We start from the raw sequence: 14,470 nt of genomic DNA on the forward strand, positions 1-14,470 counted from the left end.
TTTTAAAAGTTAAGTAGCTTAGGAGAAGCTTTCCTGGGGGGTGGTCACAGGCTGTTAGGCCTGGGCGACTAGAAATGGGTGCACAAACAGAAACAGTGCTCCAAAAGAAAAAGGAGCGACACAAATGGCTTAAAGTAAGTTTACAAAGAGCCCCACAGTACCTTGTGAGTTAAAGATGATGCAGCTGGACGCACAGCTGCAAACCCAGTCTCCTAGTCATTGGTCGGGGTGACGAAAGGGGGGGGGGGCCTGGATGGGCTTCTGCAGCAGTAGTCAAGCGAGGGACTCACCAGCAAAGAATTCTTCTTACTCCTGTGTTGGTTTGCGGTTTTTGCACCTTTTTTCTCAGCACCTAGAGGGAACGATCACTGCCAGTTGGAATCTTCTGCTTGTATCAGTCCTGCACTCTGGTGAGTAGAGGATTCGTGATTCTGGAGGTCCACACGGATACCACCGAAATTCCAGCGGGATTTGTCAATGGCAAGGCAACAGTGTCGGACTTGGACAAGAAATAGGCCGGTCACCCAAAAAAAAAAAAAGTGGGCCACCCTCGCATCACGACCCTTGACCTCTGATGACATCACCAGAAGTGATGTCATGTGACCCCATCCCAAAGTGACATCCCGGGAAGCGATGAAACACGACCTTTCACCCTTGACAAAACAGGAAGTGGCATCAAATAGCATTGGTCCAAAGTACACTAAATTACTGTGAATCCAAACAGACGTCCAAGGCCAAATGATAATATTTTATTGTATAGCACTTACGCTTAAGCTCTTTTTTATAGAATGTGCATACAATATCACCCAACCTGTGTTGGTACTCATGTATCGATCTAAGAAGGATGAAACGCTTTTTGAAAAAAAAAGTGGGGAAAAAAGATTTTACACTTTTTTTTCCATTTATTTTCCTTTTTCTTCTCCAAACCGGCGCAGCCATGGCCAGAAACCGGCCCCCAATCCCCAAGGCCGATTTTGGCCCAGCCACGGGCCAAAAGGCAGAGGGGCCAATCAGACCCTGCAAGGCAATGCACTTCAAGGTGGTCAAGGAATCCTGGGTGTTGGGATTCTGCAGCCCTGGAAGGTCACAGGACGTCAGGGGGAATCTCAAATTTAGGTGAGTCTTGAGGCTGGTTATACCCACCAGCCCAGCAGAGGATGTCATCCTTGGCAGAGCTTCCATTTCCATTACAAGAATGGGTCAGGACAGCAGCTGTGCTTCTGCAATTACTGGAGGTGCTGCAGGCATCTGTGGTAGTCTTCTTCAGAGCTTCAGTTCCAGTGATCAACTTAGCCTTCTGTCCCAAAAGCCTTGCCTTATGCAGGAACCCATTCATTCAGTCCTATGGACCCGTCTATCACATGGGGGTGGCCATCCTTAATCAAACTGGTCCCAGCCAGGCATGTCCTAAAACAAAGGCCAGAGAAGTTTCAGGCTCCTCCCTCACTTCCTGCCTCAGTATACACACTGGAGTCTTGGCGTGCTTCACAAACTGGTCCCGTCAAAGGCAAAACTGAAAGAGGACTTACCCACACCTGGAATGGTAGAGGAAGGGCCAAGAAGGAACACAAACAAAAAATGGCAAACGAAAACTGGAGTCATTTTGGGAAAATTGTCACCCATGGGTGTTGTACTGCAGTTGTGAAAACAGACTGAGTGACTAACATAAATGGTAGAAAAATGTATCCACTGCTACCGGCCATTTAGGTTTGTCTGTTACTGGAACTATAAAAGGAGCTACAGTGTAGCGCCTCAGCACTTCACATACGGTGGTGTGTGCTGATCCCACAAAAAGAAAGCTGAAGATAAAAGTAGCTAATCCTCGAGAACAGTAGTTCTCAGGGAAAAGTATTAAGCAATAAAAAGGGAAGCCAGGGTAGTCGCCAGCAACACTGCACATAGGGGTCTGGGGGCTGCAACAATACATTACAGATGCCTGTAAGAAATACATGGAGGAAAGCGTAACTCCATTAAAAGTTTTAAAAAATTACAGTAGCAGAAAAATAGAGTTCCCATCTCAGAGCAAAAAGAATGAGCCAGCGGTAAAAAGTCCCATTCAGGAGAATAAAATAAAAAATATCCCAAGTCCAGCAAAAGTGCTGGGCTCTCCAAAGTGAAATTGCTTAAGACAACTCATCGGTTAGGCTGTAGGTATTTCCAAAAGGCAAATCCAATAGTTTCAGCTTTTATCTAGGCATGGGATAGGCATCTACCAGGGACTGCTACAAAAGTACTGCCCTGCCATGAGATCGCAAGACCTTGAAAATGGTTTGATTTCCTGGGCATATGATGGCAGACCTTGACAAATATCTATTTAATACATATACACAATCCAAAACTGTTGGTTATGCCACTGCCCGTCTTCACCATGGCTGCAAAAAACCAAGAAAGTGCTTATAAGAATGTGTGCAATACATTTTCTACTTCACAGTTCTAACACACATCTCCAGTCAGAACATTATGTCAGCATTTTGACTTGAGAAAATGGTGTGTACTTTTATGCTTTTTAACCAGTCGTCGTAATACCTTGGCATGCAAGCACATTACTTTTACCCAGTTAAATCACGTTAAAGCTGGACCTCAGGGGGCAGGGTCAAGGATGATGTAGCTTTAAAAGAAGGGACTTACAGGCCGATTCATGGAATCAACGTGCGCCGAAAAAACGGCGCACGCGTGCGAAAACGTGCGATTCGCAGAGAAACAGCGAAAATCGCAGTGCAAGAGCGATTATCGCACAGAAAACATCGCACATCAATTCATGGAAGTCCGTGCACGCGCGAAATGTGGGATGTGCGCTGGGAAAGTGCGCGGCGCACGCTGGCGCACAGGTCATCGAACGCCGTGCGATAAGGCCACAGCGAATTCGCACATAGCGCGGCGCACATAAAAGTAGGCGTAACACGGGGCGTCACACGCAGAATGGGGAACAACTCGTGAAAATGTGGGCGTCACGGGGGAAGTACAGGAGGCAAGTGCGCAGAACGCCCACACGCTCGCCTACAACACGTATTCATGGAATCGAATAGGGAAAAACAGCGCACGGCCAAAGACGCGCACAGGCCCATACATGTCCGCCACACGAAAGCAGGCGGTAGCGTCCCTGCGCAGGAAAAAAAATGTGCGCCGAAGTCCTACACGCGCGAGAAGGCCCACACGCGATCGGCCTGGGCGCGTGTATTTCAGGGGTGCGCAAGAAGTTTCTCACACGCGATTGGCCTGGGCGCGTGTATTACAGGGGTGCGCGCAAAGTTTTACATGCGATCTGGCCTGGGGGAGCGTGTGCGTGTATTACAGGGGTGCGCGTGAAGTTCCACACGCGATTGGCCTGGGCGCGTGTATGACAGGGATGCGCGAGAAGTTTCTCACACGCGATTGGCCTGGGCGTGTGTATTTCAGGGGTGCGCGCAAAGTTTTACACGGGATCTGGCCTGGGGAAGCGTGCGTGTGTGTATTTCAGGGGTGCGCGTGAAGTTCCACACGCGATGGGCCTGGGCGCGTGTATTTCAAAGGTGCGCGCAAAGTTTTACACGCGATCTGGCCTGGCGGAGCGTGTGCGTGTATTTCAGGGGCCTGTGGGTGTTTTCACACGCGATCGGGCCTGGGGGGGAGCGGGGTACCACTCACCGTCTGCCTTGCGTGTAGAAGAACGCGTAGCCAACACCCGCTGTGAAGTAATAGCGTGTCAACCCCAACGGATGGAAAACACACGCACCGCACGAAAAGCACGTACAGAGCAGTGTAAAGGCACGCGGGATCTCCAAGCCCTGCCAGGGCAAGGCCCGTGCGCGAAACACCACAGACACGCTTACGCTGTAAGGGCCTTTGGTCCAATGAAATTGCGTACGCGTGCTGACGCGCTTACGCGCTAAGGCCCTTTCCTCGAATTTCACGCTGACGTGCAGGATTTTCACGTGCAAAAATCACTCCGTATCAAGCTGGCCATGCGAAAACACACGGAAGACCACGCTCCTGCCCAGAAGGCTGAATTACTGCCCCCCCCAGTGCCCTGAGCAGCCTCCCACGTGCCATCTGCTGCTGGCTGCCTGCCTGCCTGCTGCCACCGTGCCCTGCTATTTGGTGCCTGCACATCAGCCATCTGCAGGGGTCCAGTTACTGTGTCCACCCCTGCTGGAACAGAAGACTCCCGACTCGGATAACATCGCTCCACAGCTCAGCCCCAGGACCCAGTTGCCCACCCACTCCTGCCCCTGGGGTTGCCATATCGGGCACATCAACATCTGGCACCAGTGGCAACCCCCGGCCAGAGGGGCACCAGCTTCACTGCCACCGAAGTCGGTGTCCTGGCGGAGCAAGTCCTGGGGCAGTATGATGCCCTCTTCGGATCGTCCCGCACCAACAAGGAAGGACGGGAGAGGATCTGGGCCGACTGTGTGGTTGCCATCAACGCTAAGGGGGTGGCAACCCGCACCATCCAGAAGGTCAAGAAGCGCTGGGAGGACTTGAGGTCCAGGACCCTCATAAAGGCCCGGTGCCTCGTGGAAGGGGGCCTTTGGTCCAATGAAATTGCGTACGCGTGCTGACGCGCTAAGGCCCTTTCCTCGAATTTCACGCTGACGTGCAGGATTTTCACGTGCAAAAATCACTCCGTATCAAGCTGGCCATGCGAAAACACACGGAAGACCACGCTCCTGCCCAGAAGGCTGAATTACTGCCCCCCCCAGTGCCCCGAGCAGCCTCCCACGTGCCATCTGCTGCTGGCTGCCTGCCTGCCTGCTGCCACCGTGCCCTGCTATTTGGTGCCTGCACATCAGCCATCTGCAGGGGTCCAGTTACTGTGTCCACCCCTGCTGGAACAGAAGACTCCCGACTCGGATAACATCGCTCCACAGCTCAGCCCCAGGACCCAGTTGCCCACCCACTCCTGCCCCTGGGGTTGCCATATCGGGCACATCAACATCTGGCACCAGTGGCAACCCCCGGCCAGAGGGGCACCAGCTTCACTGCCACCGAAGTCGGTGTCCTGGTGGAGCAAGTCCTGGGGCAGTATGATGCCCTCTTCGGATCGTCCCGCACCAACAAGGAAGGACGGGAGAGGATCTGGGCCGACTGTGTGGTTGCCATCAACGCGAAGGGGGTGGCAACCCGCACCATCCAGAAGGTCAAGAAGCGCTGGGAGGACTTGAGGTCCAGGACCCTCATAAAGGCCCGGCGCCTCGTGGAAGGGGGCCGGGGCCGCAAGAGTTCCATCCAGATGAGGGTCCTGGAACGCGTACACCCAGCGCTCCACGCCCAGGTCCTTGAGAGGGAGACCCGTCTGGAGTTGAGCGGTAAGTGGCCAAGCATTGCTGTGTGAGACAGGGCATGTTGCAGTGTGCTGGTTGTCTGATACTTGCCTGGATGTGTGACATAGGCCATGTACGCATGTATGTGTGCAGGGACATGATGGTAATGCATGTGCGACTAGTAATGTGTGAACCGCACGGTTGTTGCATGTGTTTAAATGCGACATGGGGAGCCCTATGCAGATTGCACACATGAGAGCATGGCAGTCTGTTCCTGGACATGGGTGGGGGTGAGGGATGAGTGCTGATGCCAGGTACATATATGGTATCCATGTCTGTGTGCCTGACCTGCGTCTGTGACTTGTGAATGCCATGGATGCATGACACATGTCTGACAATTTACAGATCCACTGATGCAGCCTAGTCATCCTTGTATCCACTGTGATTGGGGTGTACGGGGCCAGATGGATGTGACTGAGGTGAAGTGTGTGCATGTGATAGGCATGACTCATGATGCATGTGAGTCCAAAAACAACATTGTATGCTTCAAGAGTCCCTTGGACATGTTTGCTTATGTCCATAGCATGCGCCATGCCTGTTACTGCATGTGTTTTGCCTGCACTGACCCATGTGTTGTGGAGGGACATGATGGAAGTGATCTTTGACAGTGCCACTCATCTGCTGTTGCTTCCTGTCTAGGGGACCATTGTTCAGTACCCTGATGCTTGTGTTCTATGTCTCCCTCTACACAGCGCAAAGTGAAGAAGAGGGCGGAGACGGCGCTGTGGAGCTAAGCGGCGGGGATGCCCCCACGGCTGCAGCGGAAGGGGTGGGTGAGCCCCCACAGGGGCTTGCAACGGCGGAAGAAGGTGTGGAGCCATCCAGGTTGGTGGTTTCCACGGAGGAGGAGGCCGCTACTGAGCCGCACATGGGGCCTGGTGGGGGCATCCCTGCAGGTGCAAGTGGTGCAGTCCAGGGGCAGAGCGGAGGCAGCACAGGTCGCCGTGGAGGTGCCTGTGCATGTCGCTGTCCCTGACACTGACTGCACCACCATGCACCAGCAGGGATGCCCCGTCCCAGGCCCGTCCGCAGGTAGGGGGGATGTCCATGTCATCTGACTCCCCTCCACCTGCGGACGAGGGGACCCCTGGCCGTATGGAGAAGGTCCTGATTGGTGTCGCGTTGCGCACAGCTGTCATTCGTGATGAGGTGCGTGCTTCCCGGGGGGAGCACGCACGTCATCACGAAGAGCACCGTGCCAACGTGGCCCAGTTGGGAGCGGTCATGGTCGGGGGTCTCGTACATGTGTCGGGCACTCTGGCGACCCTCTCCTCCTCTGTGGAGGCTATGCACCAGTCGTACTCCATGCCGTCTTCCGGCCCAGATGCCACCAGGGCCCCCTGTGGACCTGCCCCGACCAATGCAGCCACCTCGGTGGGGATCCCATCCCTGCCACAGTCGGAAGTCGGAGGTCCAGCAGGGGTGGACACACCAGCAACTGGACCCCGGCAGATGGAGGATGTGACGGCATCATCGGGCAGGGCACATGCACGACGGCGTCGGTGGTTTCCATCAGCCTGGATGCCGTTGTGCTGGCACAGGCAGTTGCGTCGGAGGCAGCGGCAGGCTCGACGTGGGAGGCATCATGGCTCGGGGCCATCAACATCAGGGGTGCAGGCATCGGCCGGAGGGCAGGAGAACCCTGGAATGGGAGTGGCTTCCGTGTGGGAGCGGTTGGGCCAGCAGATAGGTGCGGAATGGCAGCGGGCAGAGGAGGAACGGCTCACAATGGTCAGGGCGGAGGACTCCATGCGGAGGGCGCTGAGGCGGGCTGAGTGCCTCGAGGGTCTTTGCAGGGAGTTGGAGCTGGACACTGCATTATCCCTGCGGGACCTCGGGGCCAGGGAACATGCCCGCCTCCAAGCCATTGAACAGGAGTTCGATGATGCCCTGGCCCATGATAACAACCAGTGAGCCGTCGGACTAGCCCACTGCCCTTGTAAATAGTTATGTAGTTAGTGTAGGTTTCCTTTGCTTTTTTATTTATTTTGGACCTTGTGGACAATGGGCCACATTTATGTATATAGTTTTATTTTATTAGGTAGTATTTTTATGTAGGTTTCATTTCTTCAGTTGGGATCATCGACTCTGGTTTGTTTATCTGTATATAGTTGACTGTTGGATTTTTTTATTTTTTTTTGGATTTACCCATGGAGCAATGGTTTTCGGTTTTGTTTTTACCTTGGATTTACTTTCTTGAACTGTGACTTTGGACACCTTTCTTTTGGATTATGATTTGTCGTTTTTCATTATTTTACGGACATGCTGCTTTTGGTTTTTGATTCCCATTGTCATTTGTTTATTTTTAATTCCATTTATGCTGTTTTTAATACAGTTTTTTCATCAAACTTCAATGTGTAGTATCATCTCATTGGTATCCTGCATATCATGATATGGGTTTTGAGATTCACTGACACCCATTGGGTGTATGTGAGGGCCATGTGTTCATTTCCAGACTTGCTATTGGGGTTCTATCATGTCATTGCCATTTCTAAGTGGGTGGAAGCAATACTCGAGTGGGTGTTTTGCATTTGGAGGCTGACCATAAGGGCCAGGGATCTAGATTGTGATGACATGTTGGCTGGGGGACATGTGTGGGGGCCTGCTGGCAGGTGACCAGCAATGCTGGGGGGTGGGGGTGGTGGGGAACATGAGTTGGACATGGGTGGGGGCGTGCTGGCAGGTGCCCCACAGTGCTGGGGGGTGGTGGGGAACATGAGTTGGACATGGGTGGGGGCGTGCTGGCAGGTGCCCCGCAATGCTGGGGGGTGGGGGGGAACATGAGTTGGACATGGGTGGGGGCCTGCTGGCAGGTGCCCCGCAATGCTGGGGGTGGTGGGAGACATGGGTGGGGGCCTGGTGGAGGGTGCCCCTGCACTGCTGGGGGGTGGGGGTGCAAGGGGACATGAGTTGGTGATCATTAGTGCAAGGAGACATGTGCCTTTGCTGGGGGGCATGCCCATGTTGGGTGGGCTGCCTGCGGGACATGACCAGGGATTCAGGGTAGTCCCCTGCGGTGTGAGCCACCTGCAGGGGCCGTGGAGGGTGTAGAGGGAACACCTGGGAGGACCCACACGTGCAATTCATGTGTGGTGCTCCCCGCGCACCCCTGTAATACACGTATCCTGATGAAATCACATGTGAAATGTCCCGCGCACCCCTGAAATACACGCACGCAGCCCAATCGCGTGTGAAACTTCCCGCGCACCCCTGAAATATACGCACGCAGCCCAATCGCGTGTGAAACTTCCCGCGCACCCCTGAAATATACGCACGCAGCCCAATCGCGTGTGAAACTTCCCCCGCGCCCCTGAAATACACGCGCACAGGGCAATCGCGTGTGGAACTTCTCGCGCACCCCTGAAATACACGCACACGCTCCCCCAGGCCCGATCGCGTGTGGAACCACCCGCGATCCCCTGAAATACACGCGCCCAGGCCAATCACGTGTGGAACTTCTCGCGCACCCCTGAAATACACCCACACGCTCCCCCAGGCCCGATCGCGTGTGAAACCACCCGCGAGCCCCTGAAATACACGCGCCCAGGCCACTCGCGTGTGGAACTTCTCGCGCACCCCTGAAATACACACACCCAGCCCATTTGCGTGTGAAACTTCCCGCGCACCCCTGTAATACACGCGCCCAGGGCAATCGCGTGTGGAACTTCTTGCGCACCTCTGAAATACACGCACCCAGGCCATTCGCGTGTAATACTTCTCGCGCACCCCTGAAATACACGCACGCAGCCCAATCGCGTGTGTAACTTCCCACTAGCCCCTGAAATACACACGCCCAGACAATCGCGTGTGGAACTTCTCGCGCACCCATGTAATACACGCACCCAGGCTATTCGCGTGTAATACTTCTCGCGCACCCCTGAAATACACGTACACGCTCCCCAGGCCAGGTCGCGTGTGGTACTTCTCGCGCACGCATGTTCCCGACACCCGTAATACGCGATCCCCGCTTTGCGTTTGCTGTTTGCCAGTCCGGTAAACTGGTACAGGGTTGGCACAGCCCTTTGCGATGGTTTTGCGATCTTGGTGGCTTTTCCTTGCGTGAGGGCGTTCTTGGGGGCGTAACTGGCGCTGCTGCAGGGTCGCTGCGCCACGTCTGCTTTTGGAGGTGGGAATCCATGAATACGCTGTGCGCGGAAATTTATTTTATCGCACGCGGCTGGCGCAGACATTCGCACGGGCACACTGTGCGCCAGCCGCGTGCGACACTTTTGAGAGGAATTACATGAATCGGCCTGTAAATGTTTCCCTCCAAAAATGGGTACGTTATGAGATAGTCCTGAATGAAATTAAACAAAGAACCAAAAAAGATTGACAATAGGCCCAAAAGGTGGAATTACACTAGGCCCCCATTTGGTACTTACAAGCCTCCCCTGTAACCCTGATATTTCTGCTCTGGGAGCTAGTGCTAATTATGGTGTATGCCATTACTAAATTATATAATACAATGCATGCGTTCTTTTTCCGTGATTCTATGAAAAACAAAATATATATAGAGAGATCACATCACCTCTATTGGAAGCTGATTGAAAGCGGTTACAAAATGGTCTGCCGCGGCAGCAACACCAACAAGAGCAGCTATCTTTTCGGGACGTGTAATTGCTGCAAGCAGCATCAGCCAGCCTCCAATACTGGATCCCACCAAGATCTGAAAGAGAATTGAAAAAATGCTCAAAGACGTGCAGTGACTCACTCAGATTAATCGAGTTTGATGGAAATGTTGGTACACGGACTTTTCTGTAATATTTTCAGCAGCAATCCCTCAGGAATCAAAGGCTCTAGTGATTTACTAAATAAGGCCAGTCTGCATAAGACTTATTTGCTGGAGTGCAAAAGTGACATTTCTGCAGGCAAACTCCACAGTAGGGTATGCAATATTTACCTCTGCTAAGGGAAGTGAATCTTACAAATGTGTGTGGGTTCTGCAGAAGGATGGGAGGGATTACCTTTCGAATCTGGATTTCACTACCAGAGATGTAATCAAGATTTGCTTAAGTTTTCTGAAAAATAGTCTAAATCCACTTTCAACACATCTATGCACCCCAAAACGCATCAATTCTGGTGGGTGCACAAACATTGGCTACAGCTGTCCAACCCATATTCATTTGATAGAGTGACTCGCCTTATAAGAATTACAACAAAATAACCCTTTTCAAGCATACTTTTTAAATCCAATAATTAAGGGCTTGACCTGAGGAGAGTTTCCAGTTTGACCTTGTGCAATACTTAATCACTTTATTTCGGTCTTGAGATCATAAAAGTACATTCCAACATATAAAAATAATAAACAAAACAGTTGTCTGTACATCCTTCCATGAGGTGAGGAGACAACACAGTGACCCTGTGTCACACCAATTGGTCAAGAAGCCCATATCCCAGTTTGATTTTCTGCGGGTCACCATAGAGTTCCTCGATCCGTGCCAGGTTGGATTTCCCTCCTCTCCAGTGGCACTGTATTTGCGCAGTGAGAACTATAACTAGGTTCAGAGGGATAGTCAAGATTGAACGGGGGGTGGGCTCGGATTACAATCATGTTGTTGGGTGAAGGACATCTCATCTCAGTACCTAATAAGCCATTGACCACTCTCGTCCCTGAAACCAATCCTTAAAGAGTCAAAGGTGGTCGCCCATGATGGGACAATCTAGTACAGTTTATGTTATGATAGGATAGTTTATTTATATAGCGCCAATACACAATGTGTTGAACCAGTGTACCCAACACCAGGCCATTTAAGACGAGGTAGCAATACTTTGAGATGGATGGGGATGCAGAATATACTCAAACATCAATAATCAGACTGACTCAGGAAGTTGGCAAACTAGGTCTGTTTTAATATAAATTATCTAAAACAGAGTATAACAAACATCCACTATCTTCTCATTCAGCAAGATTCACAAATACAGGTTACATGTAAAAAACTGAAACATTTATGTCAATCTACGTGGCAAACTACAAAAACCTACTCGGGAAAGTGGCTTAAAGGGAACATTAAGGTATACGTTCCATACTTGTTTGGGAAAGTGATTGAGTTTGTAACATCAGGTGGGCAACTAAACCCTCCTCTAGTGCAAGCCACTACGAATGTCAAATACACGACATCCTATTGGTTACATAAACTGTAGGGCTCTCTATTACGGCGCCCTCTACTATTGGTTGCCACCCTTGTACCCCTCTAATATTCCACATATGCTAACAGCACGCAGGCTGGCACCCAGGTGCTGGTGGGCCGGTCATGACCATAGCTTTCCACCTAATTAGCCTGCCATCTATCATCACACTTGCTGTCTGCCAGTCAATTAGCCTTTGAACATGGCCTTGGAAATGTTCTGTGGCTGAGAATAAAAGGGAGAATAGGCATACTCTGTCTCTTCGTTTCGACACAGCTCAACATCTATTTTCATCTGACCATGTGACTGACCATGTTTCAGAGCTTTTCTGCATTTAAAATATTATTAAATGATGAACCTATGACGTCTTCAATGTTCTTGCTCCTCACCTCAGACAGGAGTTTGTTCTTTTCACACGTTTTGTGGCTACTGCATGAACATCCAAGCTCACAGTGGCCCCCCACTTCCTGGTGCTGGGCCAGCCAAGCCTTTCTTGAATCCACCTCCATCATCAAGTCGTTTTCCAACTGCACCACACTGGAAAAGCATTTCTATTCAAGGGTCCAGACTCTGCTAAAATGCGTTGTGGAACATCCATAGTCTATACATTCCTATGTATATACGGTGACGCATCGCTGCAATCTATTCACTATGTAGCTAGCCTTAAGAATACTGTGTCTGCTTGCGTTACTGCGTCTGTACAATTGTAATATGATTTTGTATTTTCTTCGTTTCTGTAGCATGAGCCCCTTCATATGAGCCTCAAATGTTGCTCATCTTTTACACCACCTCCTTAAATCTAATAGGTTTATGATCTTCAGCATCTTTGCTGTATGTGTCAGCACTGCTTCGCATGACGTTACCAATCTTCTTTCTAGCGCGTTTATTTTCACACTTCCTCTGCGATTTCATTCAAACCATATTGTCTTGAGTGCATATATGGCTTCCTCAATGGGTACCTTACTTCCAGGATTCTTTTCGGTATAGTTATTTTCACTGCTACTGCACGTGCCTCACACTCTGGCTCCCAACATATAGGCATCATGGGGGCAGAGCTTTGAGTGGAGGTACTTGGCTCCACCTCTACACTGCCCCCTCTGGGTGATTCATCGACCACTCTCCCATCATCCTTCACATCTAGACATCTTGGTCTGAAGAAATGCTTCTTTGGGACCCATATCTTTATGGCTCCTTTCAGGCATCCTTCACATTCTCATCTTTATTTCAGGACATACGCATGCATTGCCCATTAGGACTGCAGTAGATCACTTTCCCCACATACTTCTTGTGGTTCTTCCGGTACAGGAACTTCGTTCCCTCAGATGCATAGATGCTGGCCTTCACGTAGTCTCATCTCTTCATCTGTCATTTCTTTAGTTTTCCATCCTGTCGAAATCAATTATGATATTCATTCCTAATGCCCTTTTTGCAGTCTTCTTGCGTAGTGAGATTATCCTGATCACAAGAAATCCAAGCGAAACCATCATTATCAGGGCTCCAAGATACTTTAACATCTCTGCCGTCTTTTGTGAAATCCATGAGAAGATTGATCCAAACCAACTATCAGCAATGTCTTCCATTTCATCCATCATCTGGACGTGTAATTTTGTCAGCAGTGTTATGGCCTCTGTCAAGGTGCCATTCTCGTCATCATGAGAAGGTATGAATATGCAACATGATTATCTGATTTTGGCACAAACACCTCCATCCATAGCTCTTATGTCCAGGACATATCTGTTCTGAAGTGTCATCAGTCAGATCTCTTTATGGTAGTGTTAATAGCCTGTAAAAGCTCCCAACTGGTTATCTGTAACCACTTGGTATTTGCTGCTGTCTGGATCCATGAAGGTTATCGTGAATATCAATGAGGTCTGACTGAATAATCTGTGTTCATATGGAATGGAATCAATAGCTTCTATTGACTTAGCTGTAAAATAGTTCTCTCTCTCTCTCTCCATTCGATTTATCAGCTCAGCAGATCTCTTCTTCCTCAGGTGAGCATCTGCTTCTGGAAATTCACCAGTGTTCACGTCACTTTTAGGAATCACCAATGCTGGATGTAGACGATCACTATAGAACACTGTCCTCCCCGATCTCTGGGCAGCTTCATATAAGCTCTGCATCCACAGGCCCAGTAGTGATCCATTATCACTACTTTTCCAATGTTCATTCCTGGTACATCAAAGACTCAACCGCAATTTTGATTCTCTCCAACTTTTCTTGTGCCATTGTTTCTGAAATACAAGTCTGCATTGTCCAGAGGCACTATCTGTAAAGGGCCTCCTTTATTTACGACCGATGTCAGTAGTTTTTCAAGTCTTGGCCATAAAGGTTTGCATCCTTTTTCCACAATGTCCATGGATGATTTGCAGCGACCCATTACCACCCAGGCTCTGCAGATAACACCTTCCTTCCAGCTGTCTGGAGAAAGTACTGATCCCCAGATCTGCATCTGGCCTCTTTCCTTCTAGCTTCAAATTTCTTCTGTAGTTTTTCCTGGGCTCTCAAGTCTTCGGTTTACTTCCCATCTGATTACAGCTCCTTTCACTCTAGGTTGTTCATATCTTATACGATTTAAGGTGTGTGCACTCTTGCTCTTTTGTTTGTGTCTGGGACAATCATCTTCGTCTGGAGCAGTCCATTTTGTTGCCCATACCAAAGATGCCGTTTCGGCCCAGGAACTGACCTTTTGCTCGGCAGAGTGCTATGTGAGATGGGCAATGTGCTGTCTGAACATCTATTTCAACAGCTATGAATATCTTAGACTTTCCCCATACTATAAAGGCAGGAGTACACATACATAGCATTCCTCCTCTGAAGACATTTTTCCTACCTCTTTCATGTGCCGATACCACATGTTATTCCCCAAATGTGCTGTGCTATCTAGGTAGTCATTCAAATCATGATCATCCTCCCTCGCGCTTCTATTAGGTCTCTTTCTTTGCCTCTCTCAGAATCTGTATCGGACGCTCAGTAAGAATATCTATAAGAGTCCTTCCTGCATAAGGCTTTTTAGGAACAATTGTCAGTGAATTTGATGT

The 14,470-nt window shown here is 50.2% G+C and overlaps 1 protein-coding gene across 2 annotated transcripts in view; it reads right to left on the reverse strand.

The window, feature by feature from the left end:
• The window catches only part of ABHD10 (abhydrolase domain containing 10, depalmitoylase), a 324,283-nt gene that overhangs the window by 48,778 nt on the left and 261,035 nt on the right, over positions 1-14,470 (reverse strand). For both annotated transcript variants that reach the window (XM_069637182.1, XM_069637183.1), the window contains one exon: positions 9,832-9,969. In XM_069637182.1, coding sequence (XP_069493283.1) covers positions 9,832-9,969 — 138 coding nt within the window. The remainder of the gene's footprint in view (positions 1-9,831; positions 9,970-14,470) is intronic.

This window comes from Ambystoma mexicanum, chromosome 7p (genome assembly GCF_040938575.1).
Source record: "Ambystoma mexicanum isolate Mex_15411 chromosome 7p, UKY_AmexF1_1, whole genome shotgun sequence".
Lineage (NCBI taxonomy): Eukaryota > Metazoa > Chordata > Amphibia > Caudata > Ambystomatidae > Ambystoma > Ambystoma mexicanum.